The sequence below is a fragment of the Jaculus jaculus genome, chromosome 9 (assembly GCF_020740685.1).
Source record: "Jaculus jaculus isolate mJacJac1 chromosome 9, mJacJac1.mat.Y.cur, whole genome shotgun sequence".
NCBI classification, from domain to species: Eukaryota; Metazoa; Chordata; class Mammalia; order Rodentia; family Dipodidae; genus Jaculus; species Jaculus jaculus.
This window is the reverse complement of record NC_059110.1, coordinates 138,582,450-138,609,661: the sequence shown is the minus strand read 5'-3', so window position 1 is coordinate 138,609,661 and position 27,212 is coordinate 138,582,450. Positions and strand designations below refer to the sequence as shown.

General features: G+C 44.1%; 2 protein-coding genes across 4 annotated transcripts in view; one reads left to right on the top strand and one right to left on the bottom strand.

The window, feature by feature from the left end:
• The window catches only part of Wdr45b (WD repeat domain 45B), a 34,087-nt gene extending 17,737 nt beyond the window's left edge, over positions 1 to 16,350 (top strand). For both annotated transcript variants that reach the window (XM_004655030.2, XM_045159226.1), the window contains exons 4-10: positions 3,264 to 3,351; positions 5,225 to 5,319; positions 6,855 to 7,045; positions 10,950 to 11,035; positions 12,936 to 13,037; positions 14,584 to 14,705; positions 15,051 to 16,350. In XM_004655030.2, coding sequence (XP_004655087.1) covers positions 3,264 to 3,351; positions 5,225 to 5,319; positions 6,855 to 7,045; positions 10,950 to 11,035; positions 12,936 to 13,037; positions 14,584 to 14,705; positions 15,051 to 15,157 — 791 coding nt within the window. In that variant the 3' untranslated portion in view covers positions 15,158 to 16,350. The remainder of the gene's footprint in view (positions 1 to 3,263; positions 3,352 to 5,224; positions 5,320 to 6,854; positions 7,046 to 10,949; positions 11,036 to 12,935; positions 13,038 to 14,583; positions 14,706 to 15,050) is intronic.
• A 3,700-nt stretch (positions 16,351 to 20,050) lies between these two features.
• The window catches only part of Foxk2 (forkhead box K2), a 53,851-nt gene continuing 46,689 nt past the window's right edge, over positions 20,051 to 27,212 (bottom strand). Inside the window, exon 9 of one of the 2 annotated variants that reach the window (XM_012948017.2) lies at positions 20,051 to 23,223. In XM_012948017.2, the coding sequence (XP_012803471.2) occupies positions 23,027 to 23,223 (197 nt within the window). In that variant the 3' untranslated portion in view covers positions 20,051 to 23,026. The remainder of the gene's footprint in view (positions 23,224 to 27,212) is intronic. The other variant, XM_045158550.1, reaches the window with a different exon arrangement.

Genomic DNA, 27,212 nt, shown 5'->3' with positions numbered 1-27,212 from the left:
TAGGGCTGGACTCTAGGATCTACCCACAGTGGTACCAGGTTACAAGTTTGAATAAAACTCCTGACTAAATTGGGGACATCTATTAAATTGCCACATTTCATCCCTGGCCCCAAGTGCCCAAATAGATTCATAACCACCTCACATTGTAAATTAATATATTGAGTCCCAACTTCAAAGGTCTCGCAGTCTTTACCAATTTAAGATAGTTCCAAAATCCCAAGTCTTATCTGAGATTCAAGATTGTCTTTTACCTGTGAGTTCTGGAAACTCAAACAAATTAAATATTAAGGCACAGAGTAAACATTTCTAACTACTATAACAGGGAGAGACTGGACCAATGCAAACTCAATAACCATCAAGCAAACATCTGTAATTCAAGTCTGATAACCAGTGACTGAGTCTCCAGAATTCTCAATTCTGACCCTCCAGCTGGGCTGAATAACCAGGGAAAACTTCCATCCCAAGCCAACAGCACTCTGGTAGCCCTTGCACAGTCCTGGTATATCCAAAACATCTTCAGATCTCCATGCAAACTACTGGCCTATCAGGGTCAACACACCCTGCCTATATGCTGCATCTCAGCAGTGGCTCCTGGAACCATGTGTACTTCAGGACCCACTTCATGCATTTTTTATGCTTCCAAAACCAGTACCAGGTGTGCAGAACACATTGATGTTGTTAATTCAGGGATGGAGAAATAGTGACCTTGAAGAGCAGGTTTCTTTCCTTCAGTCAATTCCTTTCCAAACAACTTGCATTTCTGCCATTCATTCTCTCCTCAGGTATCCTTTGCATCGTTTCAGTATAAAGTAGTCACCCATTTTCTTCCACATGCTAATGTATTTGACAGTAACCTTTAGTAACCGAAAAAGTCTCTGTGCCTGTAAATTTTAAACTTGTTTGAATTTCTACAAGTTTAAATATCTCTCAGTTCTGTATCTTTAACCAGGCACATCAGCCCATTACAAATTTAACTTTGATCAAACTCTGGGCATGGGCAGCAGAACATAGCCAGTCCAGTTCTAACAGAGTTCTCTGCAGTCGTTCCTTCCCCTTAGAAAATTCATAAAGAAAGCTTCCAAATACAATTTTCTCTGTTCTTAGCATTTTCAAACTCTCTAGAATAGCTCATAAAACACTTGGCTTACTGCTGTGGAAGGGATCTTCACTTGCAAGTACCAAGTCCATGACCATTTCTCCAAAACAAACATTCCAAAAGACCAAACTCCACAGGGTCAGATTCATCACACAGCAGCACCCATCTGTCTGGTACCACAATCTGTATTAGTCATTGTTCTCCAGAAGAACCTATGGAATAGAATGAATTGTATTCAGAGGATTTAAGCTGGATGTGATGCCTTTAATCCCAGCACTCAGGAGGCAGAGGGAGGAGGATTCCCATGAATTCGAGGTCAGCCTGGGCTAGAGCAAGACCCTAACTGGGGGGGGAATTTATTGGGTTAGTTTAGGGCAGTCCAACAATAGCAGTCTGTAAGGCCCAAAAGTCAAGGAACATGGTAGCTGCTCAGTCCATGAGGCTGGATGCCTTAGCCGTCCCAGTCCAGCACATGCAAACTTAAATATGAAGATATCTATAGGAGTATGAATGTGAGCTGGGTCTGGTGGCACACACCTTTAATCTCAGCACTTGGGAGGCAAAGGTAGGAGGATTGCTATGAGTGCAAGGTCAGCTGGGCTGACCTCAAAAAAAAAATGTAAATATGTAATTTTGTCTTCTCTATCTTGCCTCATTCTTGCTGTAGGTGAGATGTCCGGTGATGTTTGAGTTCAGAATTTCTCTGAGGCAGACCTCTGTGAGATGATGACCTACTTCTAATAGGTGTGCTATAGCATACACCTGCAATCCCAGCACTGGGGAGGTGGTGGCAGAAGGATCAGTAAGGCCAGCCTTATCTACATATGAGTTGGAGGTCCACCTGAGCTGAGACTCTGTCTCAAACAATAAAGCCTGTAATATTTGGGGGGTAGAGGCAGCAGGGACCTCCCTGACCAAGTCTCTCAAAGGTATCTCACCCCTGGAAATGATGTATCCACCTTCTAAAGTGGGGGGGGCATCTTTCTACACATTAATTATGGTCATTTCTTTTAATGGCTTCATAATAATTCAATTGTTTGTCTACTTACCTAGTAAAAGGACATATTGGTTGTTTTCAAGACTTGGAAATTAGAAATAAAGCTGTTATAAATATCTGTGTGCAGGTTCTTGTGTGGACTTAAGTCTCCCCTTCATTTTGGCAAATACTAGGGAGTATGCAGTGGCTGTCCGTAGTCCCAGTGTCATTGTGGAGAAAAGTGATGAGAGTGTCAGTGTGAATGGACAAAAGTGTAGAAATTCTGAACTCAAGAAGAGAAGGAACAGTATCGAGGGTGAAGGGAGCTGAGTTGCTAGCCCAGCTTTTTTTTTATTATTAGTTTCTTGAGGTGGGGTCTTGCTGTAGCTGAGGCTGACCTGGAATTCACTATGTAATCTCAGGGTAGCCTGAAACTCAAATTGATCCCTCACCTCTGCCTCCTGATTGCTGGGATTAAAGGTGTGCACCACCATGTACAATTAATTCTTGGCATTTTTGAAAAAAAATTATTTGGAGAATTACCAGCTCTGGACCCCTATTGTTTTATAGGAACTTTGCCTATTTTCCTTCTCTTAAGCTTTGAATAAATTAATGCTTTGCTTGACTTTCAAAAAAAAAAAAAACTTTTTTTAATAAGTATGCCTGCCAGGGCCTCTTTCCACTGTAACGAAATACCAGACACTTGGGCACTTTTTGCTTCAGACTTGCGTGTGTGGCTTGGAAATTGAACCTGAGCTGACAGGCTTTTCAAGTAAGCACCTTTAACCATTGAGCCATCTTCCCAGTCTTGCCTTTCATATTACTGCTACTGTCTTATATTTGGCACTTGAAAACTTAATAACTGTAGTCAGACTTGCTTTTTAGCACAGTAAAGTGGAGCCAGGAACATGGGAAGTATGTCCAGCAAGTTAGGCAAGGAAGGGTTGGCAAGAATTAAAGTGTGTGCCCTATAGGATGTCAAATGGGTTGGTTGTATGAGACTTTGGCTGTGCTTGAATATACTGCATAACAGAGTGTTCTGAGGGGCAGACTTACCTAACCTTATAGGCTGTATGTACACTGTTGCCTGAGCACATATTCTTTACGTATTGGCTTCATGTTTCAGGTGGTGTCTGCAGCTCAGCACTGTGAGCTGCCTATGATGCCACATATGGTCTTCTGGTATTTCAGTGATGATATGGGATGACCTGAAGAAGAAGACAGTCATCGAGATAGAGTTCTCCACAGAGGTCAAGGCAGTCAAGTTGCGGCGAGATAGGTGGGTTTGGTATTGCTTTCCAAAGTGAAGCTTTATTTCTCTAAAAATGGCTGCAATGCTTTTTCTATTGAATGATGTATTAAAATGTCAATGACTAGAATTGTGAGCCACAGCATGGAAGGCTTCTTTTTGCTTCCAACGCTGAGAATTTGACTGGCTTTTGGGGAATGCTGGGTGGGGCCTGGAGATGTCCCCATGCCTGAAGTGTGAAGCCAGTATCTAAGTATCAGGAGGCAGGCCTTGTCAATCACTGCCTATCATTGGGTATTTCCATATTGAAAGTAAAGGAGAACTTGGAAATTGTTGCTGAATCTCTCTTGCTGGGAATAGCAGACTAGCCTAGCATTGCCTGGTGGAGGCTTATCCTAACAAGCCTGTTGATTGGGATAGAGCAGAGCTTCATCATTTGGTCTTTAATTTGGTATAGTTTACATATACTGTTAAGATTTCTATTTCTGGACTAATGAGATGACTCAATGGTTAAAGGACTTGGATGCAAAGCCTGATGGCTCATGTTCAATTGCCCAGTACCTATGTAAAGCCAGATGCACAAAGAGGTGCTTGGACCAGCAACAGTCCTTGGTGTGCCCACTCTGTTTATCTCCCCACCCCTCTTCACAAAAAGAGAAAGATTTCTATTTCTGTCTGCTGTGGGAGGACAAAAATGCTAAGGAAGTTGTAAATAAGGGTTTTCACTGATCATTCTTAGATATTTCATTATTTCTGATAATGTTGATGCTTTAGAGACCCTTCATACATAATGCAAGTGCTTAATCCAGCTCAAGAATCTTCCTCTTGAGAAGCTGGGGAGATGGCACAGTGGGTAAAGAGTTTGTTGCGCAAGTATGAGGACCTGAGTTCATACCCCAATTTTCATATAAAAGGCTGGGTGTGGCTTGCCTGTAATCTCGGTGCTAGGGAGGCAGAAACAGAATTCTTAAGGCTCACTGGCTAGGTATAGCAGCCAAATCAGTGTGCTCTATCTAGCTATAGTGGAAGACTGTGTCAGAGAATAAGGTGAAGAGTGATAGGGGAAGATACACTCATCTCTGACCTGCACACATGAACATACACATCTATCTACGCACCTCATACATAGGAAAAAAATAATTGATACTTGAAAACACATTTTTTGAGACAGGATCACAATAGGTAGCTCAGGCTGACATTAAAGTCTCACTATTCTGCCTCAGCTTTCCAAGTGCTAGGATTTCAGGCATCTGCCACCACTTCTCATGCAAACTTAAATATGAAGATATCTATAGGAGTATGAATGTGAGCTGGGTCTGGTGGCACACACCTTTAATCTCAGCACTTGGGAGGCAAAGGTAGAAGGATTGCTATGAGTGCAAGGTCAGCTGGGCTGACCTCAAAAAAAAAAATGTAAATATGTAATTTTGTCTTCTCTATCTTGCCTCATTCTTGCTGTAGGTGAGATGTCCGGTGATGTTTGAGTTCAGAATTTCTCTGAGGCAGACCTCTGTGAGATGATGACCTACTTCTAATAGGTGTGCTATAGCATACACCTGCAATCCCAGCACTGGGGAGGTGGTGGCAGAAGGATCAGTAAGGCCAGCCTTATCTACATATGAGGTCCACCTGAGCTGAGACCCTGTCTCAAACAATAAAGCTGAGCATGGTGGTGCACATCTGTATTCCCAAACACTTATAAGGCAGAGGCAGGAGGACCACTACAAATTTTAGGTCAGCCAGAATCACAGGGTGAGATCCTTTATCAAAACAACCAAAACAAATTCAATCCTTTTTGTGTGTGGTACTTCCAGTGTATCTGAATTTCAAAGTAATAATAGAAATCACAAAATGCTTATATCGTTTTTGAGGAAAGGAACTCTGATTGCATTTTTCTTTCCAGAATTGTGGTGGTTTTGGATTCCATGATTAAGGTGTTCACATTCACACACAATCCCCATCAGTTGCACGTCTTTGAAACCTGCTATAACCCTAAAGGTGAGAACTGGAGAGGAAGAGCAGTTATGGGAAGTTGGTCCACTTGGGAATGCAGGCATGACCTCGGTACCCGCTCCCCAAGCAGGTCCTTGTCTGATCAGTGGTGCTTGTGGTGGGGCTGCCATGCTCACACTCGAGCACTTTGAAGAAATGCCAATTTTTGCATCCTCCTCCCTGCCTGAACTCCAGTTCCAAAGCCCAGCATCCCGGGAGAGTGTTCTGAAGCCACACTCCTTTCTACAATCTGGGAAGCTCTTCTGCTGCTCCCAATTCCCAGCAATTTTAGCCACGCAATGCTGCAGCTTGGTGTAGGCCCAGGAACATTTTTTGTTTTAAGTCCTTAGGCTTTTTATGCTGGTTGCCACTGAACTGTGGTCTCAGCATTTCCTTCCCTTTTCTCTGGAATAGAGAATTATTTGTGATTGACTTGTTAATTCATTGGCAGCCTTATATTGAGTTTTCCTCCTCAAATCTGTGGAGATAGAAATTACATAAACTCTCCCCTCCCACTTTTTGATAAGGTTTTGCTATGCTTCCCAGGCTGATCTCAAACTTCTAGGCTCAGGTTATCCTCCTGACTTGGAGTCCCGAGTAGCTGAGACACCAGCCATACATCACCATGCTCAACTTTTATGAGTTTATTTTTTATTTTCTGAGACAGGGTCTCTTATAGCCTAGGCCAGTCAAACTCATGATCCTTCTGCTCCATCCTCCTGAGTGCTGGGATTACAGGTGTGCTCTACCATACCCTGCTTGAATACCATTGTGTTCCCCCACTCCCCCCGCATGGTATTTTTAGTCTTTTTTTTTTTTTTTTTTTCCTCAACTAAGTATCAGAAGTCTTTTCTGGGCTCTGTATTCTATTCCAGCAAGCCATACTTTGGTCCTTTGCCAATGCTATTTTTCCCTGGTTGTTGAGGCTTTAAAGCTTTTACCTTGAAACTTGGTAATCTGATGTCAGTGCTCCAATCCTGTTGTTTTACTTTTTATTTTATTTTACTTTTGCCTTTTAGGGCCTTATTCTATCTAGTAACTCTTGATTGTCAACATGTCGGCTGAGGTTTTAGCTGTGTCTGCAGACTGTTGATGTGTTGATAGGTTAACACTACCAAAGCTAAGCTAAGCGTTCTAGCCCTTGGCTTCAACTTGGAATTTGTTCAGGATTTGTGCATAATATCATGTATCTGTTGCTAAATTTATTCTTAAGTAATTGGAAGTGTTTTTAATGCTATTATAGAGTAGCTGTTAAATTTTATAATTTCACCATGATGATGAATAACCAATAAAATGTGTTCAAGTAGCAAGTTGTTCAGCAAATGCTCCTGATTGTAAATGGGTCTCATGGGCAGGATCTTTGTTGGCTCTGATCTCCTTTGCAATGACTTCATGATTCTGACTGTTCCCACCCCCACCCACACATACACACACATAGTTAATTTTACCTGAGGACCCAAGGACAAGAAGTAGGTTTCGTTGTGAAGAATCAGACTTTGGCTGTTGTCAATTCCCAACCAGTTTTCCCTGTCTCTGTTTAGGCCTCTGTGTCCTGTGTCCCAACAGTAATAATTCCCTTCTCGCCTTCCCTGGTACCCACACGGGCCACGTGCAGCTGGTGGACCTGGCCAGCACTGAGAAGCCACCAGTGGATATTCCTGCACATGAGGGTGTTCTGAGTTGCATCGCCCTCAACCTTCAGGGAACAAGAATTGCAACTGCATCTGAAAAAGTAAGTATAGGCCCCTTACCTTATCCATGAACACCTCCTGGAGCTATAGACTTTGCAGAAATACCATCACAAGCTATCCATGCCTGATTGGTCAAGTCAGGAGTGGGGGTGTGTGTCCTAGACCAGGGCTTTACACACTTCATTTCCTATTCTTTGCAAACCACTGTGTTGTGTTATAAAATACTAATTTAGGCTAACTAAGGCTGGAGTTTGAGACCCTTAGGTCTTGGTAGCTACTTGATGACAACGAAGAACTTTTCTTAGCTGCCTAGGAATGCTTCCTTATTGAGTTAAAACCATATTATAACTTAATCATTGACCATGTAATCCTTCAGTTTGCCTGGTGTGAGAAAAGAAAATTGGTATCTTTTTTTTTTAAATTTTATTGTTTATTTTTAATTTATTTGAGAGTGACAGACAGAGAAAGAGGCAGATAGAGAGTGAGAGAGAGAATGGGCGTGCCAGGGCCTCCAGCCACTGCGAACGAACTCCAGACACGTGCGCCCCCTTGTGCATCTGGCTAACGTGGGTCCTGGGGAATCGAGCCTCAAACCGGGGTCCTTAGGCTTCACAGGCAAGCGCTTAACCGCTAAGCCATCTCTCCAGCCCAAAATTGGTATCTTTTTACCATAATTTCCAATTACAACTGCAAGCCCAGGATCACTTTGTAGGAAATTGTAAACTGCTATGTGGGATTAGGCCACAAGGCAGTGATTATATAACTCTCCTCTGCCCTGTGTGTGTTAGTGGTATCTGAGCTGCTGCTGGAGAGCAGCAGTGGTCAGTGTACAAGTGGTAGAGTGTAGGAAGGCCTGCATTATGTACCACTACCAAGAGGCTTAGCTATTTGTGAATAGTGTTGTTTAGAATGATGTTATATTTGGAATTATTTTGTTTATTTTTAAATATTTTTAAAATATTTTGGGGGGCTGGAGAGATGGCTTAGCGGTTAAGGCATTTGCCTGCAAAGCCAAAGGATCCAGGTTTGATTCCCCAGTGCCCACGTGAGCCAGATACACAAAGTGGCACATATGTCTAGAGTTTGTTTGCAGTGGCTAGAAGCCCAGGCATGCCAATTCCCCTCCCCTTCTTCCTCACTCTCTCAAATAAATAAATAAAAATAAAATATTAAAAAACATTTTTGGGCTGGAGAGAAGCCTGAGGACCCAGGTTTGATTCCCCAGTAGCCATATAAGCCAGATGCACAGGGTGGCACATGTGTCTGGAGTTTGTTTGCAGTGACTAAAGGCACTGGTGTGTGCATGCATGCACATTCTCTCCCTCCCTCCCCCCCTTCCCCCCCTGCTTCGGCCTCTCTCATAAACAAATAAAAAAAATTTTTTAAATACTTTTATTTATTTACGTGCAAGCAGAGAGAGAGAATGGGCATGCCAGGGCCTCTGGCCTCTTCATATGAACTCTGTGCATCTGATTTTATGTGGGTACAGGAGAATCGAATCCAGGTCACTAGGATTTGCAGGCAAGTAAGTACCTCAACCGCTGAGCCATCTCTCCAGCCCTATTTTGTGTTTTGATAGCAGTCTCATTATAATGTAGCACAGCTTGGTCCAGAGCTAGTGACCCTGCTGCTGCCTTGAGTGCTGGGATTATAGGGTGAATGCCATAGTGTCAACTGACATACAATTTTACATAAATTTAAAAATGAATTTTTTAGGTGTCTGAGGGGAACTTGGAGCAGGTAAGTGCTTTCCACATTAGCATGAGGATCTAAGTTCAATCCCTATCACCATGTAAAGCCAGGACTGTCCATGCAAGGCTGTAGTCCCAGTCCCAAGGAGTTGGAGAAAGGAAAATTGCTGAGTCTTGCTGGTCAAACTGACAGAAAACAACAGCTCTAGGGTCACAGAAAGGATCTTTCTCAAGGAGACAATGCAGAAAAGCAGTAGAGAAGGATCCCCAACATGTTACTCTGGCCACTGTGCTTATACCCACAAGAGGTACACAACTGTGTACACACAAGCATGCACTTATACACACCAACCGCCTCATCCCCACATACACACACACACACAGATTTTTTTTGTGTAGAAAACATGAGACCCCAGGGAGATTGCTATTCTGTTTTTGATCTTTTCAAGGTAGGTTCTCACTCTAGCTCAGACTTATACCTGTAACTCACAGTGGTCCTCCTACTTCTGTGTCCTGAGTGCTGGGATTAAAAATCTGTGCCACCACATCTGGCTTGAGAGTCTTCCATAAATTTTTAATGTTTTTTTTTTCTTATCCTTTTACTCACATTCTTCATCTTCAGCTCCCTCCTTACACCTTAGTAGGTCATTAATTTTTTTTTTTTTTAGGGCTGGAAAGATGGCTTAGCAGTTAAGGTGCATGCCTGCAAAACCTAAGGACCCAGGTTCAATTCTCAAGGTCCCACTTAAGCCAGATGCACATGATGTCGCTTGTGATTGTAGTTTGTTTGCAGTAGTTAGAGGCCCTGGCGTGCCCATTCTCTCTCCCTCCCTCCCTCTAATAAGTAAATCTTTTAAAAATAATTTATTTGGGCTGGAGAGACGGTTTAGTGGTTAAGCACTTGTCTGTGAAGCCTAAGGACCCCGGTTCAAGGCTTGATTCCCCAGGACCCATGTTAGCCAGATGCACAAAAGGGGGGCGCGTGCATCAGGAATTCGTCTGTAGTGGCTGGAAGCCCTGGCGCACCATTCTCTCTCTCTCTCTCTGCCTCTTTCTCTGTCTGTTGCTCTCAAATAAATAAATAAAAATAAACCAAAAAAAATAAATTATTTACTTGCAAGCAGAGAGGAGAGACAGAATGGGCACACCAGGGCCTCTGGCCACTGCAAATGAACTCGAGGTACATGGCAAATCAAACCTGAGTTGTTAGGCTTTGCATCATCTCTGGTGGGTTTTGTTGTTGTTACTTGTTTTATTTGCATGTGTATGGGGTGCACAGCAGCATCTCTTGCTGCTATTAAAGAATGCCCATCTGGATTTATGTTGATGGCTGTGACGTTGAAGCTGGGCCTACAGGCTTTAGAAGCAACTGCCTTCAAATTTTATCACATTTTATCTTATTTGTTTGAGAAAGAGAGGCAGATGGAATGGGTGTGCCATAGCCTCTTGCAATTGCAAACAAATTCGAGACACATGTGCCACATTGTGTATCCGGCCTTATGTTGGTACTGGGGTGTTGAACCTGGGTCCTTCAGCTTTACAGGCAAGCCCCTTAACCGATAAGCCCTACACCCTTTTATTTATTTATTTATTTTTAAAATTTATTTGTTTATTTGAAAGCAGATAGATATAGAGAGAGGAAAGAGAGAGAGAATGGGCTCTCCAGGGCCTCTAGCCCACTGCAAAGCAACTTCAGACACATGCGCCACCTGTGTACCTGGTTTACGTTGAGTACTGGGGAATTGAACCTGGGTCCTTAGGCTTTCACAGGCAAACACCTTAAATGCTAAGCCATCTCTCCAGCCCTATCAGAATCCCATGACAAATAAGGGATTGTTCTGTTCTTTTCCACTTCCACTTCTTGTTTTTTCAACTCTGCAATACCCTCTCAGGTTAATTGGTATTGATTTGATTTTTTTTTTTTTTTCCAGTGTTAGGGATGAAATTCAGGCTTTGTGTATGCTGAGTTGTCTCTCCTTGACCAGATTATGATGACTAGACTTGGTATTTAAATAAATAAATAAATAAATAAATAAAATACATATATATATATATATTAATTTGAGAGAAACAGACAGACTTCTCCTTGTGCTTTTCCTTATTTGGCAGGCAAAGAACATGCTGAATTTTAGGCGATATAGGAAACTTTTTAGGAAAAGGTTCTTTGGGCCAGTGGGTCTTGCATATCGATCATTTCAAACTAATGAAAGAATTGTGAATTGTTGATAATGAAACACTTCACTGTTTTTCAAAGGGGACCCTTATAAGAATATTTGATACTTCATCAGGGCATTTAATCCAGGAGCTACGAAGAGGATCTCAAGCAGCTAATATATATTGGTAAGGACTTAATCCTGGCGAATAGGTACCACTTGGGTGATGGCATGGGTGTGGTGGTGTGGCAGGGCTACTAGGTCTTCTGTTTCAGCTTTTTAAAATTGTTACTACCACTGGGCGTGATGGCCCACACCTTTAATCCCAGCACTCTGGAGGCAGAGGTAGGAGCATTGCTGTGAGTTTGAGGCCACCCTGAGTACATAGTGAATTCCAGGTCATCCTGAGCTACAGTGAAACCCTACCTTGGAAAATAAAATAAATAAAATATTGTTATTGATTTAACTTTTAATTATGGGAAGTAAGCACAAAGAACACTATCGTACTTCACAGCATGAATCCATCACTATTTAAAAGTTCTGTCCACCTTCTCCCCTCCAGCCCAGCTTAGTTCCCCTGTAGTGTTTTTTTTTTCTTTATTTTATTTTATTTTTCCTATAGTGTTTTAAAACAAATGCCAGAGACTTTTTTTGGCTTATCTATTATTTTGTTACCAGCTAGGGTTTTTGTTTAACTTTTATTGATAATGTCCATAAATATAGACATGATCATAGTCCCCTCCCAACTCTTCCCTTCTCACCCTCCCAAATCCTCCCTCCACTGAATACCTTCTTTACAACTAGTCTCTCTTCTGTTTTGATGCCATCATTTTTTCCCCCTATTATGCAGGACTTGTGTAGATAGCACCAGCCATTGTGGGGTCATGAATATCAAGGCCACACTGTGTCTGCATTACTGCATTGTAAGCAGTCCTCCCCTTCCTTTGGCTCTTACATCCTTTTAGCCACCTCTTCCATAATGGCTCCTGAGCCTTGAAGGGTGTGATAGAGATGTCTTATTTAGTGCTGAAGAGAGCATTTTGATGGGCATAATATATGCATTTAGCTAGACAACATTAGTAGTTTTCCCCCTAGGGCTTATGACATCCTCAGCTATAGGCTTTTGACTAGGTTTTCAATACCAAGAGTAAATTCTCTCCCATGGGACAGGCTCAAATCTAATCAGAGAGCAGTTGGTTTCCCCAAAATCAGATATGCCACCATTGTATCAGCTAAACAGTTTTTTTGGTTTTTTAAAGATTGTTTATATATTTGAGAGAGAGACAGAATGAGCTTGCCAGGGACTCTAGCCACTGCAAACAAACTCAGACACATGTGCCACCTTATGCTACTGACTTACATGGGTACTAGGGAATAACTCCTTGGTCCTTAGGCTTCACAGGCAAGTGCCATAACTGCTAAGCCATCACTCCAGGCCAACAATTAGTTATTTTATTTTATTTTTTTTGGTTGTTGTTGTTTGTTTGTTTGTTTGTTTGTTTTATGAGGTGGGGTCTCACTGTAGCTCAGGTTGACCTGGAATTCATTATGTAATCTCAGGGTGGCCTCGAACTCACAGCAATCCACCTACCTCTGCCTCCCAAGTGCTGGGGTTAAAGGTGTGTGCCACCACACCTGGCTTCCAACAGTCAGTTTGGAGAGACAAAACTCTTTCTCTGCAAGTCACATGAAGTCTGTTGTGCTGAGGCCCTTCTGCAGCAACTTCTCTTGCCTCTGGATATTGAGCTGAATTTTGGAGATTTCCCTGTGGTCTGTACCTGCCTCAGCATACCTGATAGCCACGTCTCTTGGGCAGCCTATACTTTTTTCATACCTGAGACTGGCATGGGCATAATCTCATAAAGTTCTTCCCCTTCCTTGGGATACAGCTGCTGTTCACTGATTGTGCCCTGAGCTTGCAGCTTTGACCCTGGTTTCACAGTCAGTGGTGTTGGATATTAGGGGCAGTAGTTGCTCGAGTATGAGAATGCTAATACCTGGGGTGCATGCTGGCATAATGTGTGTCCAGTTGAGTCTCTATTCCTCTGCATCCACACAGACCTGAGTCCTGTCTGGTTTCTCTGCAGCATCAACTTTAATCAGGACGCTTCCCTCATCTGTGTGTCCAGTGACCATGGCACTGTGCACATTTTTGCAGCCGAAGATCCAAAAAGAAATAAACAGTCTAGGTAGGTCTTCTTAAGAAGGCTGTTGTAGGGAGCAGCCGAAAGTTACAGGATTTCCCATTGCTTCCTGACATTAGGACAACCCTGATGTCAGTTGCCATTACTGATTTTTCACTGGGTTTGAAAGTGAGTATGGATTGACACTGTACACTCTTATATTTTCCCTGTGGTTGGCTCTGTGAGAAGGTCTGAGTCTGTCAAGTGCTTTGAAACCCAGTCCAGAGCAGTTCTAGTATGTTAGTAATGCTCTTGGAGGCAGGGAGGGCCTTGTGCCCTTTTGTCCTAAGAATCTTGCTGTTTTATTTAAAACTATGAATTTTTATGTGAGATGCTGGGAAGATGGCTCAGCAGTTAAAGGCACTTGTTTGCAGAGCCTGCCCATCCAGATTCAATTCCCCAACCACCCACATAGAACTGGATCAGTGTCTCTCTGCGGTGGCCAGAGACCCTGGTGCACCCATACACATTTGTGTGCATGCAAATAAATAGTTTTTATTTATTTGTTTGAGAGGAGGAAGAGAGAGAATGGACATGCCAGGTCTTCTAGCCTTTGCAAATTAATTCCTGATGCATGTGCCACCTTGTGCATCTGGCTTTACATGGGTCCTGGGCAATCAAACCTGGGTTATTTGGCTTTGCAGGCAAGCGCCTTAGCCACTAAGCCATCTCTTCAGCCCAGCAAGTAAATTTTAAAATATATATTTGTTTATTTATCTTGAGAAAGAGGAGGAGTCAGAGAGAAAATGGGCACACCAGGGCCTGAAGCCACTGCAAATGAACTCCAGATGTATGTGCCACCTTGTATATCTAGCTTTGTGAGTGCTGGGGAATCAAACCCGAGTCCATAGGTTTTGCAAGCAAGTACCTTAACTGCTGAACCATCTCTCCAGCCCTAAATGAATTTTTTTTAAATTTTTTTATTTTATTTTTTTTTTTGAGATAGGGTTTTACTCTAGCTCAGGCTGACCTGGAATTCACTATGTAGTCTCAGGGTGGCCTCGAACTCATGGCGATCCTCCTACCTCTGCCTTTTTAGTGCTGGGATTAAAGGCATGTGCCACCACACCTGGCTCCTAAATGAATTTTTTAAAATAAATCTATTAGCCAGGCGTGGTGGCGCACGCCTTTAATCCCAGCACTCGGGAGACAGAGGTAGGATTACCGTGAGTTCAAGGCCACCCTGAAACTACATAGTGAATTCCAGGTCAGACTGGGCTAGAGTGAGACACTACCTTGTAAAACAAAAATCAAAAATTATTTGCAAGCCGGGGAAGGGGGAAGAATGGGCATGCCAAGGCCTCCTGCCACTGCAAACAAACTCTAGATACATGCACCACTTTGTGCATCTATATGGGTGTTGAGGATTCAAACCTGGGCCATCAGGCTTGCAGACAACCATCTTAACTGCTGAGCCATCTCTTTAGCCCCTCCCCCCCCAAACTTTCATATGCAAGAAGTTATTCAGTCCAAAAATTTAAGAGTTTCTGTATTTTTAGCAGTGTTTCAGGTTTAAGTAAGTGCAACAACCTTTGTCTTCTTGTTCTCACAGTTTGGCATCAGCCAGTTTCCTTCCAAAATACTTCAGCTCCAAGTGGAGTTTCTCAAAGTTTCAGGTTCCCTCAGGCTCTCCATGCATCTGTGCCTTTGGAACAGAGCCCAATGCAGTCATCGGTACGTGGTCTGCCCTGCATGGTCAAGGTTGTACCATTTCTATACTTCCCCTTCCTCCTCCCATGGTGGAGCACACTCAGTGTTTAGGAATTAAGAATGCCATCATTATATCTCTTCTGAGTTTCACAGAAAAGCCTCTGGGATGATTTTGGCTTTGTGTAGATGACTGGAGACTTTTCCCATAGCTGAGTCATTGCGGATGCATACATCCAGGCCTACTATGACTCCTGGCAGTAATGTGCTCAGGCTTCCTGAAGCCCTTTTTGCTCAGCTCAGTGAGGCTTGTTTGCTTTTAACTGGGGGAGTGGAACAAGCTTGTTATGACATGGTCTCCTTCTGTCCCAGCCATCTGTGCCGACGGCAGCTACTACAAGTTCCTGTTCAGCCCCAAGGGTGAGTGTGTCCGGGATGTGTGCGCACAGTTCCTGGAGATGACTGATGACAAGCTGTGACTGTCTGAGAGCACATCTGATGCCACCACCCAGTGCCCCATGGACTCCTGGGGCTGGTGCCCGTGCCCCAGGCCTGTGGATAAAGGGGCTTGAGGACGCCCGGGACCTTGGTCTCGAAGCCATACATGGTTGTCTGCCTTCCTGAGCAAGGCTTCCTGTTCCCATATTAAAGAGAATCATCATCAAGGTCCCACAGATGCTGTGGGCCTTCCCGCCGCTACCCTTTAGTTCAACTGTGATGTTAGAGTTAGTGGCTCCACACCCTCATGCTAGCAGGATCCATGCAGACCTGGGGACATACCAAGAGCAGCATGCATCAGTGGAAGCTTGTTTTTTACAACAGACCATCAATTTTCAAGTCTGTAGGAGCGAGGAAAAAGCATGTCAGGGCTCATGTGCTAGGCCAACTTCAGTAGAATTAAGTAAAAGCCCTTTGACCCAGTGTGAAGATGCAGTTCCTTCTGCCACTCATGAAGAACCAGCTAGTTCTCTTTAGCGCATACACTGCAGAGTTCTCTTGTTCATGAGTTCTATATGGTCTCTGTGTCACATGTGGGCCCTGTTGGAGTTGCTAGGACAATTGTGCCCCAAACCTGCCAGTGAGTAGAATGAGTATGACATCCACCTGCACTCCAGTCCTTGGGCTGCTGGTGTGAGAGGGGTCTCCTAGTTTTGTTTAAAATGACTTCCCCATTATCAGTAGGGAACAAATAAGATTTAGTTTTTAATGCTCACAGAAGAAAGCATCATTTAAGAGGCCTTCTCAGTACAGTGCCCTTTGGTGACCTGTTGTATGGTGGGAACTGCCTTGGCCTGTGGCATCCATTTCTTCTCATTTCTCCGGACATGCGTAGAACACACTAATACTGGGAATGTCAGGCACATCCTTGGTACTGACACAGGCTTTGAGGTCTGTGTATTAGTGCCACTTTGAGGTGTATGTTTAATTTTCCTAAATCCCTTCTAAGCTCAGTTTTGCGGTTTTGATTTCAGGTTACAAATATTCAGAAATTCTGCACAGCAGGTTCTTGTTTGCCAGTTCCTTTACTGTCCTGTACTTGGCTAACTTTGTATGTGTATCCGATGTCAAGTATGCATGTTATCTTTGTGTATTTAATCATGAAACTTAATTTTGCACACTTATTTGTACTATTTCTTTTAAATAAAAGTGACTAATTTTGTTGTACCTGTAATTTTGTCTACCTGTAAAGAACAGAGACGTGGAGCCAAATGTTCTTGTCTGAGGAACTGGTGGGAATGTAGGTCCAGGACCACATTTCATGGTGGGCCTCGGAGGCTCCGGTAGGGCAGGGTGGGAGGTGAGCATCTATCATCTCACCCTCTAAAGAAAGAGGGTATCCAAGAGTAGGAAAGAGTTTGGGGCATGCCTAGAGAACAGAGCTGCAGAAGGTACTCCAGTTTTTCTGTTCCACTGTCCCCTTAGAGTTGGCTTCAGTTTCCCCAGAGCCACCAGCACGCTGTTCTTTGGGAGACACTTTTTTCCATCACCAGACTTGGTTGGCAACAAACTTTGACAAGGTGAGCTGAGTAAACCACATCCTGTAAAATAGGGCTACAACTCATGGTGGTGGGATGCTGTAGCACAAGGTGTTGACACAGGCAAAACATGGCTTGGATGACGATAGGCCCTGCCTCCTGCAGTTGCCCAATTGGTGTTGGGCAGCTATTTCCATGGTAGTGGCCTCCCTGGTCATCTTCACAGTCCATGCCACCTCTTATGTTCCTGTAGCATCTGAAATTGGTTTTACTTCTGGCCTACCTTGTAAAGGGCTCTGGTTTGCCCTAAGTATCCCTGGGGAACACATCTTAACATGGTTGCCAGATGAAGTTCTATAGGATCACTGAGCAGAAGACATTTTTTTTAGGCACATTATTCTGGGCTATGACTAGGCATATGGACAAGATTTAAAGGTCTTTCCAGAGATCCCCAAAGTCCTTTCTTGGTGAATTTTCTCAATCCATGAACTTGACTGTCACAAGTTTTAGATGCTTCTAGATGAACCTCATTGTCTGTATCTTGTGTCTCAATGTGATTTAAGTTTATCCGATCTGGAATTCACTGAACTTGGGTTCTTTGCATCTTTCAACTGCCTGCATGAATTTTTTCTTGGGGGAGGGGTAAAGGGATAGTGCTCTGCTCAGGCCCATAGCTCCTTTGGGCTGGTTGTATTGTGACAGTTAGGAACGGACCAAGTGTGCAGTTCTACAAAGGGGATTTCTCTCGTTTCCTTTGTACCCTTTTTCTGCCTGTTAGCTAAAAGGCTCACTCAGGTTTTGGCCTCATATGTTCCCTTCCTTATGACTGGTATGGCTTGGAGCCAAAAGGGCAACAGAGCAGAAATGGATAATTTATCCAAGACTCCTAGGCACCATTTCCCCAATGTTTTAAAAACTATTCGAAATGGAAAAAGTATGGATGTGACAGGGCCTTTGCCACTACAAATGAACTCTTTTATCTCCCCAAGGAATTTAATTTTTTTATTTTTTAATTAGTTTTGTATTCAGCAAATACAGTCAGTTTGGTACCATTATTAGGCTCATCCATGACCTATCCCCTCCCCCTGGCCCCACCTTGTTGAGGTATATGGATCATGCATCGTGCAGTCAGCCCACAGTTATGGGTAGGATAAATGTCTGCATATCATGACCCAACAAGTGGCTCTGACATTCTTCCCGCCCCCTCTTCCACAAAATGTCCCTGAGCCATGTTGGGTTCATTTTTTGGTCTGCTTCAGTGATGAGGTGTTGGGGGCCTCTGATTTGGTAGGTGTTGGTTTTTCTCTGCATCGATCTCCTTCACCCTTGTGCTGGTACAAATGAACTCTTGACACATGCCACTTTGTGTATCTGGCTTTACATGGATACTGGGGAATTGAACCCAGGCCATCAGGCTTTGCAAGCAAGCATCTTTTAACTGCTGAGCTCTCTCTCCAGCCCCACCCCCCCTTTAAAAAATGTCTGAGGGCTGGAGAGATGGCTTAGCAGCTGAGGCATTTGCCTACGAATCCTAAAGATGCAAGTTTGATTCCCCAATACCCATATAAGCCAGATGCACAAGGGAGCACATGAGTCTGAAGTTTGTTTGCAGTGGCTGGAGGCCCTGGCATGCCTGTTCTGTCTGTCTCATAAATGTATCTCACGTAGCTCAAGGATGGCCTTGAACTGAGTCTTCAGCATTCACTTCCCAAGTGCTAGGGATCAAAGCTGGGTCTTTGTGCATGCTAGGCAAGCACACATACATCCTCAGCCCTTCCAAGTACTTAGCTGAATGAAGTATATCTCTCAAGTGTCCCCAAGGCTACTGCTTGCTTGAGCACAAAGCAGTGGGCATCTCCCACCACTATCTGTATGGGAACTCTTTCCCACAATGCCGCCTGTGAGTAGTGGAAGTTTCTAATCCTTGTATTTATATTCCCACTTTGAGCTGCCCTAGTTGTAGGCTAGGCCACAACTGGCTTGATTTCTCCTCCACAATCTGCCTGTGCATATTCAATGTTGGTGGTGTGGGTGGCTTCTGGCACTCTGAAGATTTGTAACCCCAGGTACACCTTCACCAGGAATCCACTCTACTCAACTTGGTGTTCTGTGGACATAATACAGAATGCTAGTACATAATACTTGTGCTCTAGCACACCTGTCTGTGCACAGGACCACACCAAGAGTTCAGCTAAGAGGGCAATATTTAAGTTGTCTTATGCTGCGGTCTCTTTCATCTTCCTAATTTACATGCAGGTTCATGTCTTGGTGGCCACATGAACAAAGTGTAACCGACAGTACTGAGGTGCTTGCACTATCCTGCCTAGAGGCTTCTCTGCAGCTTCTGTCTAGGATAAAGGCAGGCAGTTTCGTTTAATCTCGAATACAGTATATCACTGGAGAAACTTTTCCCAGGAAGAGATATTAAGAATGCAAGGCTCTCAAAGTACTGTTGCAAGTGGACACACCTGGCCCATGACTGACAATGGCTCCCTTGGCTAGGAGACCAAGGACAGCGCATCCTACGCTAACTCAGGTGGTCAGAGTTAGGTATTAGTGCAGTAGGAAAGTACTATTGACTGTAACCATAAGTGCTGATTTCCAGGATCACTGAACTCCAAAAGGAGTCTAGTGCCCACACTTTCAGGACTGCTACTCCCTCTGCGCCCTGTCAGCACTGATCATACTATGCAAACCTCAGCCATCAGCACTCAGACTACGACAGGTGAGAGACCAAAGCACCACTATCTGGGGACCTTGTCAACACCAGCACACTCAAGTTGTTTGCAGTAATTTTAATCCTTAAATGGAAGGGCAACGGCTTAGAAATGGTGATGACAACCACAATTTAAACATAAGAGAGCTGGAAAGAGAGCTCAATGGTCAGACACTTGCCTAATTTCAATTCTCCAGTAACCACATAAATAAAGCCAGATGAACAAAGTGGTGCATGCATCTGCAGTTTGTTTGCAGTGGCTGGAGGCCCAGCTGTCCATTCTCTCCATATTTGTGAGAGAGAAAGATGGGGGTGGGAGAAAGAAAGGGCATACCAGGGCCTCCAAATGCATGTGCCACCTTATGCATCTTACATGGGTCCTGGGGAATCGAACCTAGGTCCTTTGGTTTTGTAGGCAAGTGCCTTAACAGTTAAGCCATCTCTCCAGCCTAAAAATAAAATATTTAAAACAGAAAAACTTGAAACTTTAGCTTTGTTAACACCAGCAAACCACCACATGATGCCCTTCCCTTGTCTGAGGTGGAGGACACATTGCTGCGAATAAGTGCATTTCTAGTCGTCTCCTCAGTGCACCAGGTCTCTGCATGCTCAGAAGGGCACAGGCTAAAAAGTAAAACAGGTATGGCTGCTTTTCAAAAGGACAATGATACTCTATTCAATTAAAATTAATAAAAATATTTTATTGAATTTCAGGAACTTGGTACTTTTTAAAAATTCCAAATCTTTGCACAACGATTACTACTCTGCTTTCTCTATAGAACAGCAGACGCTTGGACTTCACGATTGTCACTTTTCTCCTTGTGTCACATAGCATAGAAAATCCCAAGTCTTAAAGCTCATCCCACCTCTTCTGAGAATACTGTAGCTACTCTGTGATCCCATCAGAGGACAAGGTAGTGGTGGGGTATTTGAGACCAGCTGTCTGAGCACATCCTGTAGTACAAGGGATCTATCTAGTCACATCACACACTGGAATGCACTGTGTGCTTGGGACATAGGTGAGTTTCCCTTTTTCTTGTGTAGTTCAGGGTAAAGCTGCTGAAAATGTCTAGTCCCTGAGGGAGCTCAGAAGTTTGGAAAAAATTAAAGACTTCTTGAGCGTAAGACACTGAGGAACCATCATGGAGTTGGGAGCTTGCTGCACGTTATCTGTGGTGTAAGGGTCAAATGGCCCTGGGATGATCAGTGAGCAGCAGGCACCTGCTGAGGACTGCAATGCAGGAGGCCCAGCACTATGGTATGTGAAGGGCTCCTGGGAACTCAGCTAAAGATAAAATTCAACCAGTGCCTTAAAGACTGGGAAGAAAACCTGGATAAAGGACTTGGCTAATCCATGGTTTGGTTTCTGCTCTCTCCTTGACAGTCTTACATTCCTATGTCCCGAAGCAGCAGCAATGGCATATAGTAACAAGGACGAGAAAGGCATGCCTCACAGGTGCCCAGGCACAGTTCACTTGCTTCAAACTGAAAATGCCACCTGAAAACAAAAACCTCAAACAGGTCCTCCTTTCATCTTTAAATTTTGAGTTGGGCATTATCTCTTACCCCAAGAGAAACTCCTCCAGATCCATATCTGTTTGGAGCTCGGAGGTAACCAGTTGGTGGGTTTCACACATGTAGGGGAAAAACTGCAGATACCTCCAGGTACAGTGTACACAGTTGGTACTGCACAAATTCAGCTCCTCACCTGGTGGTCTCCTGCCAGAACACACCATGTTAGCTGAGGCTTGCAGTTTGGACCACATGCAGGACACAGTACTCCCAAAGTACTTTGCAAACTGCAAATACGCAAAAATAAATATGCATTCCAAGGTGCCTGTAAAGTGAGAAGGAGGCAGACTGCTGCTTGGAGGGTTCTGGTCCCCAGGCTGCAGTCTGAAAGCAGACTCTGCTGCGGGCACACACGGTCTCACTCACATGATGTCTCACCTTTATTTTTTTAAGTGGCTGAGTTTATAAGTCCAGCTACTGTGCAGTAACTCCATAATTTTAACACACATCATCTGCAGTAACATTGTGACAGCTCCAAACTAGGGATGACACGCAATACTTAGAACAGACTTACCATATTTGGTCTTTATGTAAATGTTTTTAAATTGCCTAAATATACCATTCTGAGCCATTTCATTCTACCAGGAAAATACAGGGGTTTTGTCCCCCCTCTCTTAAAAAAATTAAATACCAAAATAACTACATTTAAATAAATAATGTTATGATGATGACACTAAAAAACTCACAATAAGGCTAAAGCCCTCTCTGCTTGCTGTTCCGCCCTGACCCTGGAACACTCTCAAAAGGCAAGTGGTGCTCCTGAGGAGTGTGGGACGGGGCTGCCAGCCCCCTACCTCTCCTCGCCCTTGTCTCCTTCCCCCTCAATTCCATTGGTTGTAGAGAGAAGTCAGCCTTAGTATGGGACTTCGTTCTAAAAGGCCAGGGAAGCCTGGGAGCTCATGATGCTTAGCCACGGGGCCTTGCTTCCAAGACCACCCAGCTAGCTGGCAGCTTCTCATCTACAACTCCCACCACGAGTTCGCCATGCAGACAGCAGGTCGGACAATGCTGGAAGCCAGTGCCAATCACTAAGATATCACAGGTACTGCAGAGAGATCTGTGATCTTGGTCTGAAAGAGTATGTGACAAAAGTCTGTATGTTTTCTTGAGGAGGAAAGGTAGGGTTCTGTCGCTTTAAGCATACACAATACTTCGGAGACTCGCTTTACTGGAGTGGGAAATTATGCCAGGGACAAAGTCAACATAAAAAGACAGACAACAAAAACGGGCAAGTAAGAGCAGGTACGTGCAGCTTGGAGGCTCCTGGCTATCCCTTCAACCCCTCTGCTTCTGGGCCTCACGGATCAGTGCAGTTGTGGCCCCAGCCACCCTACACACCGACGTGGGGTGGGCTTAATTCATTAGGCAACTGTTTAAACACAGAAATGGGCAGGTATCCTAAAGGAGCGCGCCACCTGAATGCTGCAGGACAGACCTGAGCAAACCATTCCTTGGGAAGAAAACAAACCACAGAAACAAAAAGAATGATGTTCTTTTCCCCAAGTTAAGTCCACAGGAAAGGTCCTGTGACTGCAAAATTTCCATAGTAGAAATGGAGTGATGTGAAATGTCAAAGACCCCATTACTTTTTAAAGAAAGTACACCTCAAAGTATTCTAATTCCACATGAGAACAACAAAATACTGTCTTGTCTCTCAGCTGTAGCCTAGGGTCCTGTGAGGGTAGTGGGTGGCTCCAGCCCTGCCCCTGGAGGAGAGCCCAGCTGGTGAGATCTGCCTGCAGCAGGCAGTGACTGCATGTCCTCACAGAAGGCTTGGTCCTTCAGGACCTGGAGTTCTTGTTTGTTGTAAAAGCTGAGCTGAGCCCACAGACAGCAGCACAGCAAGCACTCTGTGGGAGACACCACCTCTGGAACCAGGGTTGCTATTGTGGGTCTGTTCAAGTGTGACTTCTGACTTTAAGGAGTTTTAAGGCCACCTGGGTTCATGTATTCAGTGCTGAGAGGTGAAGTCCAACCACAGGGCCCTTTACCCACCAAGAGGATGCACCCCTGCTTCAATGAGAGGCAGCCTCCTTTTGGCACCACAAGGTTGATGTCTAAAGTAAGAAAAGCTCTCCCAGCAGCTAGTTCTGGAGCCCCTTTTCCCTCACAGCTGTTGGTGGTGCGTCCACACTCAGGGCAATCACAATGCTCTCGCTGTCTTCTGCTTTGATTCTCTTGAGCTCTGGCTGCTCTGCCTGATCACCGTTCTGGCGCTTTGTCGGCAGAGATGCAGACGCCGATGCATGAGTTGCCAACATGTGCAGAGGACTTGCTGCTGCTGAAGAGAAACAAGGAATCAGAACCCCATGCTCTTGGATATAAACCCTTGGCCCCAAGGGTCACCCCAGCACTACAGACCCATTGAGCAGAGGAGAACAGAAAAGCTGCCAACATGTCCAAGGCCTGACTGGTGGGTATTTTTAGTAAAAATGAGTATGGCTGCTCAGAGAGCATATGATCAAGACTGGTAGTGAGGCCTCTGCCCACCTTACCTGCTCCCTATAAGGAGGAAATTATTCTTGTTCACTTGGATTGGTCCAGAGTGCTTATCTAGAAAAGACATGCTCTGGAGATACCAATGGATAGCTATCTGCCCCCTCTTTTTTTTTTTCTGTTTATTTTAAAATGTTTTATTTGACAGAAAAGTGAGAGAGAATTGGCACACTAGGGCCTCTAGCCACTGCAAACTCCAAACATATGGGCCACCTTGTGCATCTGGCTTTAGGAGGGTACTGGGGAATCGAACCCAGGTTCTTAGGCTTCTCAGGCAAGTGCCTTAACCACTCAGCCATCTCTCCAACCTTTATTTTCCCCTGATTTGCCAAGGAGGATCTTGCCCTAGCCCAGGCTGACCTAGAATTCACGATATAGTCTCAGGGTGGCACTGAACACAAGGCCAGCTAAGGTAATAGGAAATCTAACATGTCTACTTGGCTGAGCCACAGTGCCCATGCATTTACTCAGTCCTAAGGATTTCTATAAAATTATTTATAGATAAAATAATTTACCTACAAAATGATCTTAACACAAATCAATAAACACTAAGCAAAGTGCATTATTGTTCTTATTGCATTAATTGAAGGATAAAGAACAAGAGCTCTAGAGGAGTAAAAATTGCTTTTTCCAGTTGGTCTTCAGGATCCACAGCACCATTAACTCTTTTTGGGTCCCAATTCGCCCTGTAGGTTTGATGTGGTAGGCCCCAAGGCTAAGTGAGCAGACTCCTTATGGTCTCTTTTCCTACATGTGAACATTAAGCACACACAACCCTGTTGGTTTCTGTTGCAGTCAGGTTCTCATTGCTGGTAGAAATCACCCAACTAAGAGCAGCTTGTGGGAAAAAGGTTTATTTTGGCTTACAGGCTCGAGTGGAAGCTCCACGATGGCAGGGGAAAACGATGGCATGAGCAGAGGGTGGACATCAGCCCCTGGCCAACATAAGGTGGACCACAGAAACAGGAGAGTGTGTCAAACACTGGCAAGGGGAAACTGGCTATAACACCCTTAAGCCAGCTCCCAACAATACACTCCAGAAGGCATTAACTCCCAAATCTCCATCACCTGGGAACCTAGCATTCAGAACACCTAAGTTTATGGGGGACACCTGAATCAAACTACCACATTCTGCTCCTGGCCCCCATAATCCATACATGATGTAAAATACAATGCATTCAGTCTGACTTTAAAAGTCCCCTAACAAGCTGATGCCAATAGGAGGATGTCACTGAGCCTTTCCAGTTCAGGCTGCCCTTGTCACAAGTAGTGCTATTCCTGAGGCAGGCAAGTCATGCCACTAGGAGGCAACAAAAGACAAACTGCAATTGGCAGTCAAGCGAATACACCTCCAAAGTCAGGCCCCAATGGACAGTTCTCTAGCTCAGCACAGATGGAGCCACTTTTAGCTGTCAGACACTCCAAGCACAGAGGACACACCTCTAGGCAGCTCTAGCCAAACAAGACTATGCCCTGAACACAGACATAAAGACGGTGAAAGCCCTGTGCTTCACATGCCTTTTCTTCTTTCTTTCTTTCCTTCCTTCCCTTTCCTTCCCTCCTTCCTTCCATCTCTTCCTTCCTTTCTTTCTTTTTTCAACAGTGCTAGGGCCTTATGCAGGTTAAGTCACACTCTGTCACTGAGCTATACCCCTAACCCTTTCCACATACAGTGTGAATTTCCTTGGCGATGGGAGAATCTTTGCCAAACTCTGAGTCCATTGGCTTTGCAGGCAATTGCCTTAACTGCTAAGCCATCCCTCCAACCCTCTATCTGCCTCTTTCTCTTTCTCACAAATAAATAAAGATAATTTATTTTTAAAAATTGGTGTTTGGCTGAGTATGGTAGTGGACACCTTTCATTTAGCACTGAAGAGACAGAGGTAGGATGATCACTGTGAGTTCAAGGCCAGCCTGAGCACATTGAGTTCCAGGTTCACTTGGGTAGAGTGAGACCCTGCCTCAAAACAACAAAAAATGCCCTTTGATGTTGGAAATATAACCATTTTGCAGTATGTTCATATATTAAAGTTCCCAATAAAAACTTGGCAGCATGGCTGGTTAGCTCAGCTCCCCTTCAGAACCTGTAAATGACCCCAATTTGGACCTGTAGTTGGGCTGTACCCCCTCCTTCCTTTTCAGGGTCAGGAGCTCATTGTACTATCTTTTCTTTCCTCCTCTTAAAGTTTCTCTAAATTGACACACACACAAAAAAAGCATTTAAAAATTTCCTGTTTAGGGATGGAGAGATGGCTTAGTGGTTAAGTGCTTGCCTATGAAGCCTAAGGACCCCAGTTCAAGGCTCAATTCCCTAGGACCCACGTTAGCCAGATGCACAAGAGGGCACATGCATCTGGAGCTCCTTTGCAGTGGCTGGAGGCGGGCCCATTCCCCCTCCCTCTCTCTCTCTCTCTCTCTCTCTCTCTCTCTTCTCTCTCTGTGTCTCTTTCTCTCTCTGTTACTCTCAAATAGATAAAATAAAAATAAATGGAAAAAAATGTGCTGTTTATATGGGGCATGGTGGTGCAAGCCTTCAGTCCCAGCACTTAGAAGGCAGAGGTAGGAGGATAACTGTGAGTTTGAGGCCACCCTGAGACTATACAGTGAATTCCAAGTCAGCCTGAACTAGAATGAGACCCTACCTGGGAAAACCAAAATAAATAAATAAATAAATAAATTGCTGTTTGAATTGTTATTGAGTTTTATTTAAAAATAACCAAGCCTTGGGCTGGAGATGTGGCTTAGCGGTTAAGCCCTTACCTGTGAAGCCTAAGGACCCCGGTTCGAGGCTCGATTCCCCATGACCCACATTAGCCAGATGCACAAGGGGACGCACACATCTGGAGTTCGTTTGCAGTGGCTGAAGGCCCTGGTACGCCCATTCTCTCTCTCTCTCTCTGCCTCTTTCTCTCTCTGTCACTCTCAAATAAATAAAAACAAACAAAAAATATTTAAAAATAACCAAGCCTGGCCTGGTGGTGCACACCTTTAATCCCAGCACTTGGGAAGCAATGGTAGGAAGATCACCATGAGTTTGAGGCCAACCTGAGACTACAAAATAAATTCCAGCCTGGGCTAGAGGAAGACCCTACCTCAAAAACAAAAAGACAAATAAATGAATGAATTTTGGCTTGAAGTTAGGATAGAATTTCCAACAATGGCCCTAAACATTTTCATTAAGTTTTTTATTTTATTTTATTTATTTGATAGAGTGAGAGAGGTAAAGACGTAGACAAACAGAGAAGGGGCATGCCAGGGCCTCCAGACACTGCAAACAAACTCCAGACACATGTGACATCTTGTGCATTTGGCTCACCTGGGTCCTGGAGCATCAAACCAAGGTCCTTTGGCTTTGTAGGCAAACACCTTAACCACTAAGCCATCTATCCAGCCCTAAACATTCTTATGTTACTTTGTACTTTTTACGGGTATAATGATGAAACTCTGAAAAAGACTGCAGGTGCCCTAAGTTCTGTAACATCAAATATGAAGTCAAGATTTAAATAAATACAGTATCTACCTCTCATCACTATGCAAAGTTGCTGTCCTCTTTAACAAACAGTAAATTTATATGTATATCAAAGAATTGTTTCAGAATAAATACATGATTTGCATACAAATTTGACTTACCTATATACACTTCGGAGCTAAACATTTTCTTGGGCAAAAAAGGGATCATAGTAAAGGTTTAAGAAGCACTGCTAAGAGATAGGAAGATGGCTCACTGGTTGCAAGCACTTGCTTCTAAAGCCTGCTAGATCAGGTTTAATTCCC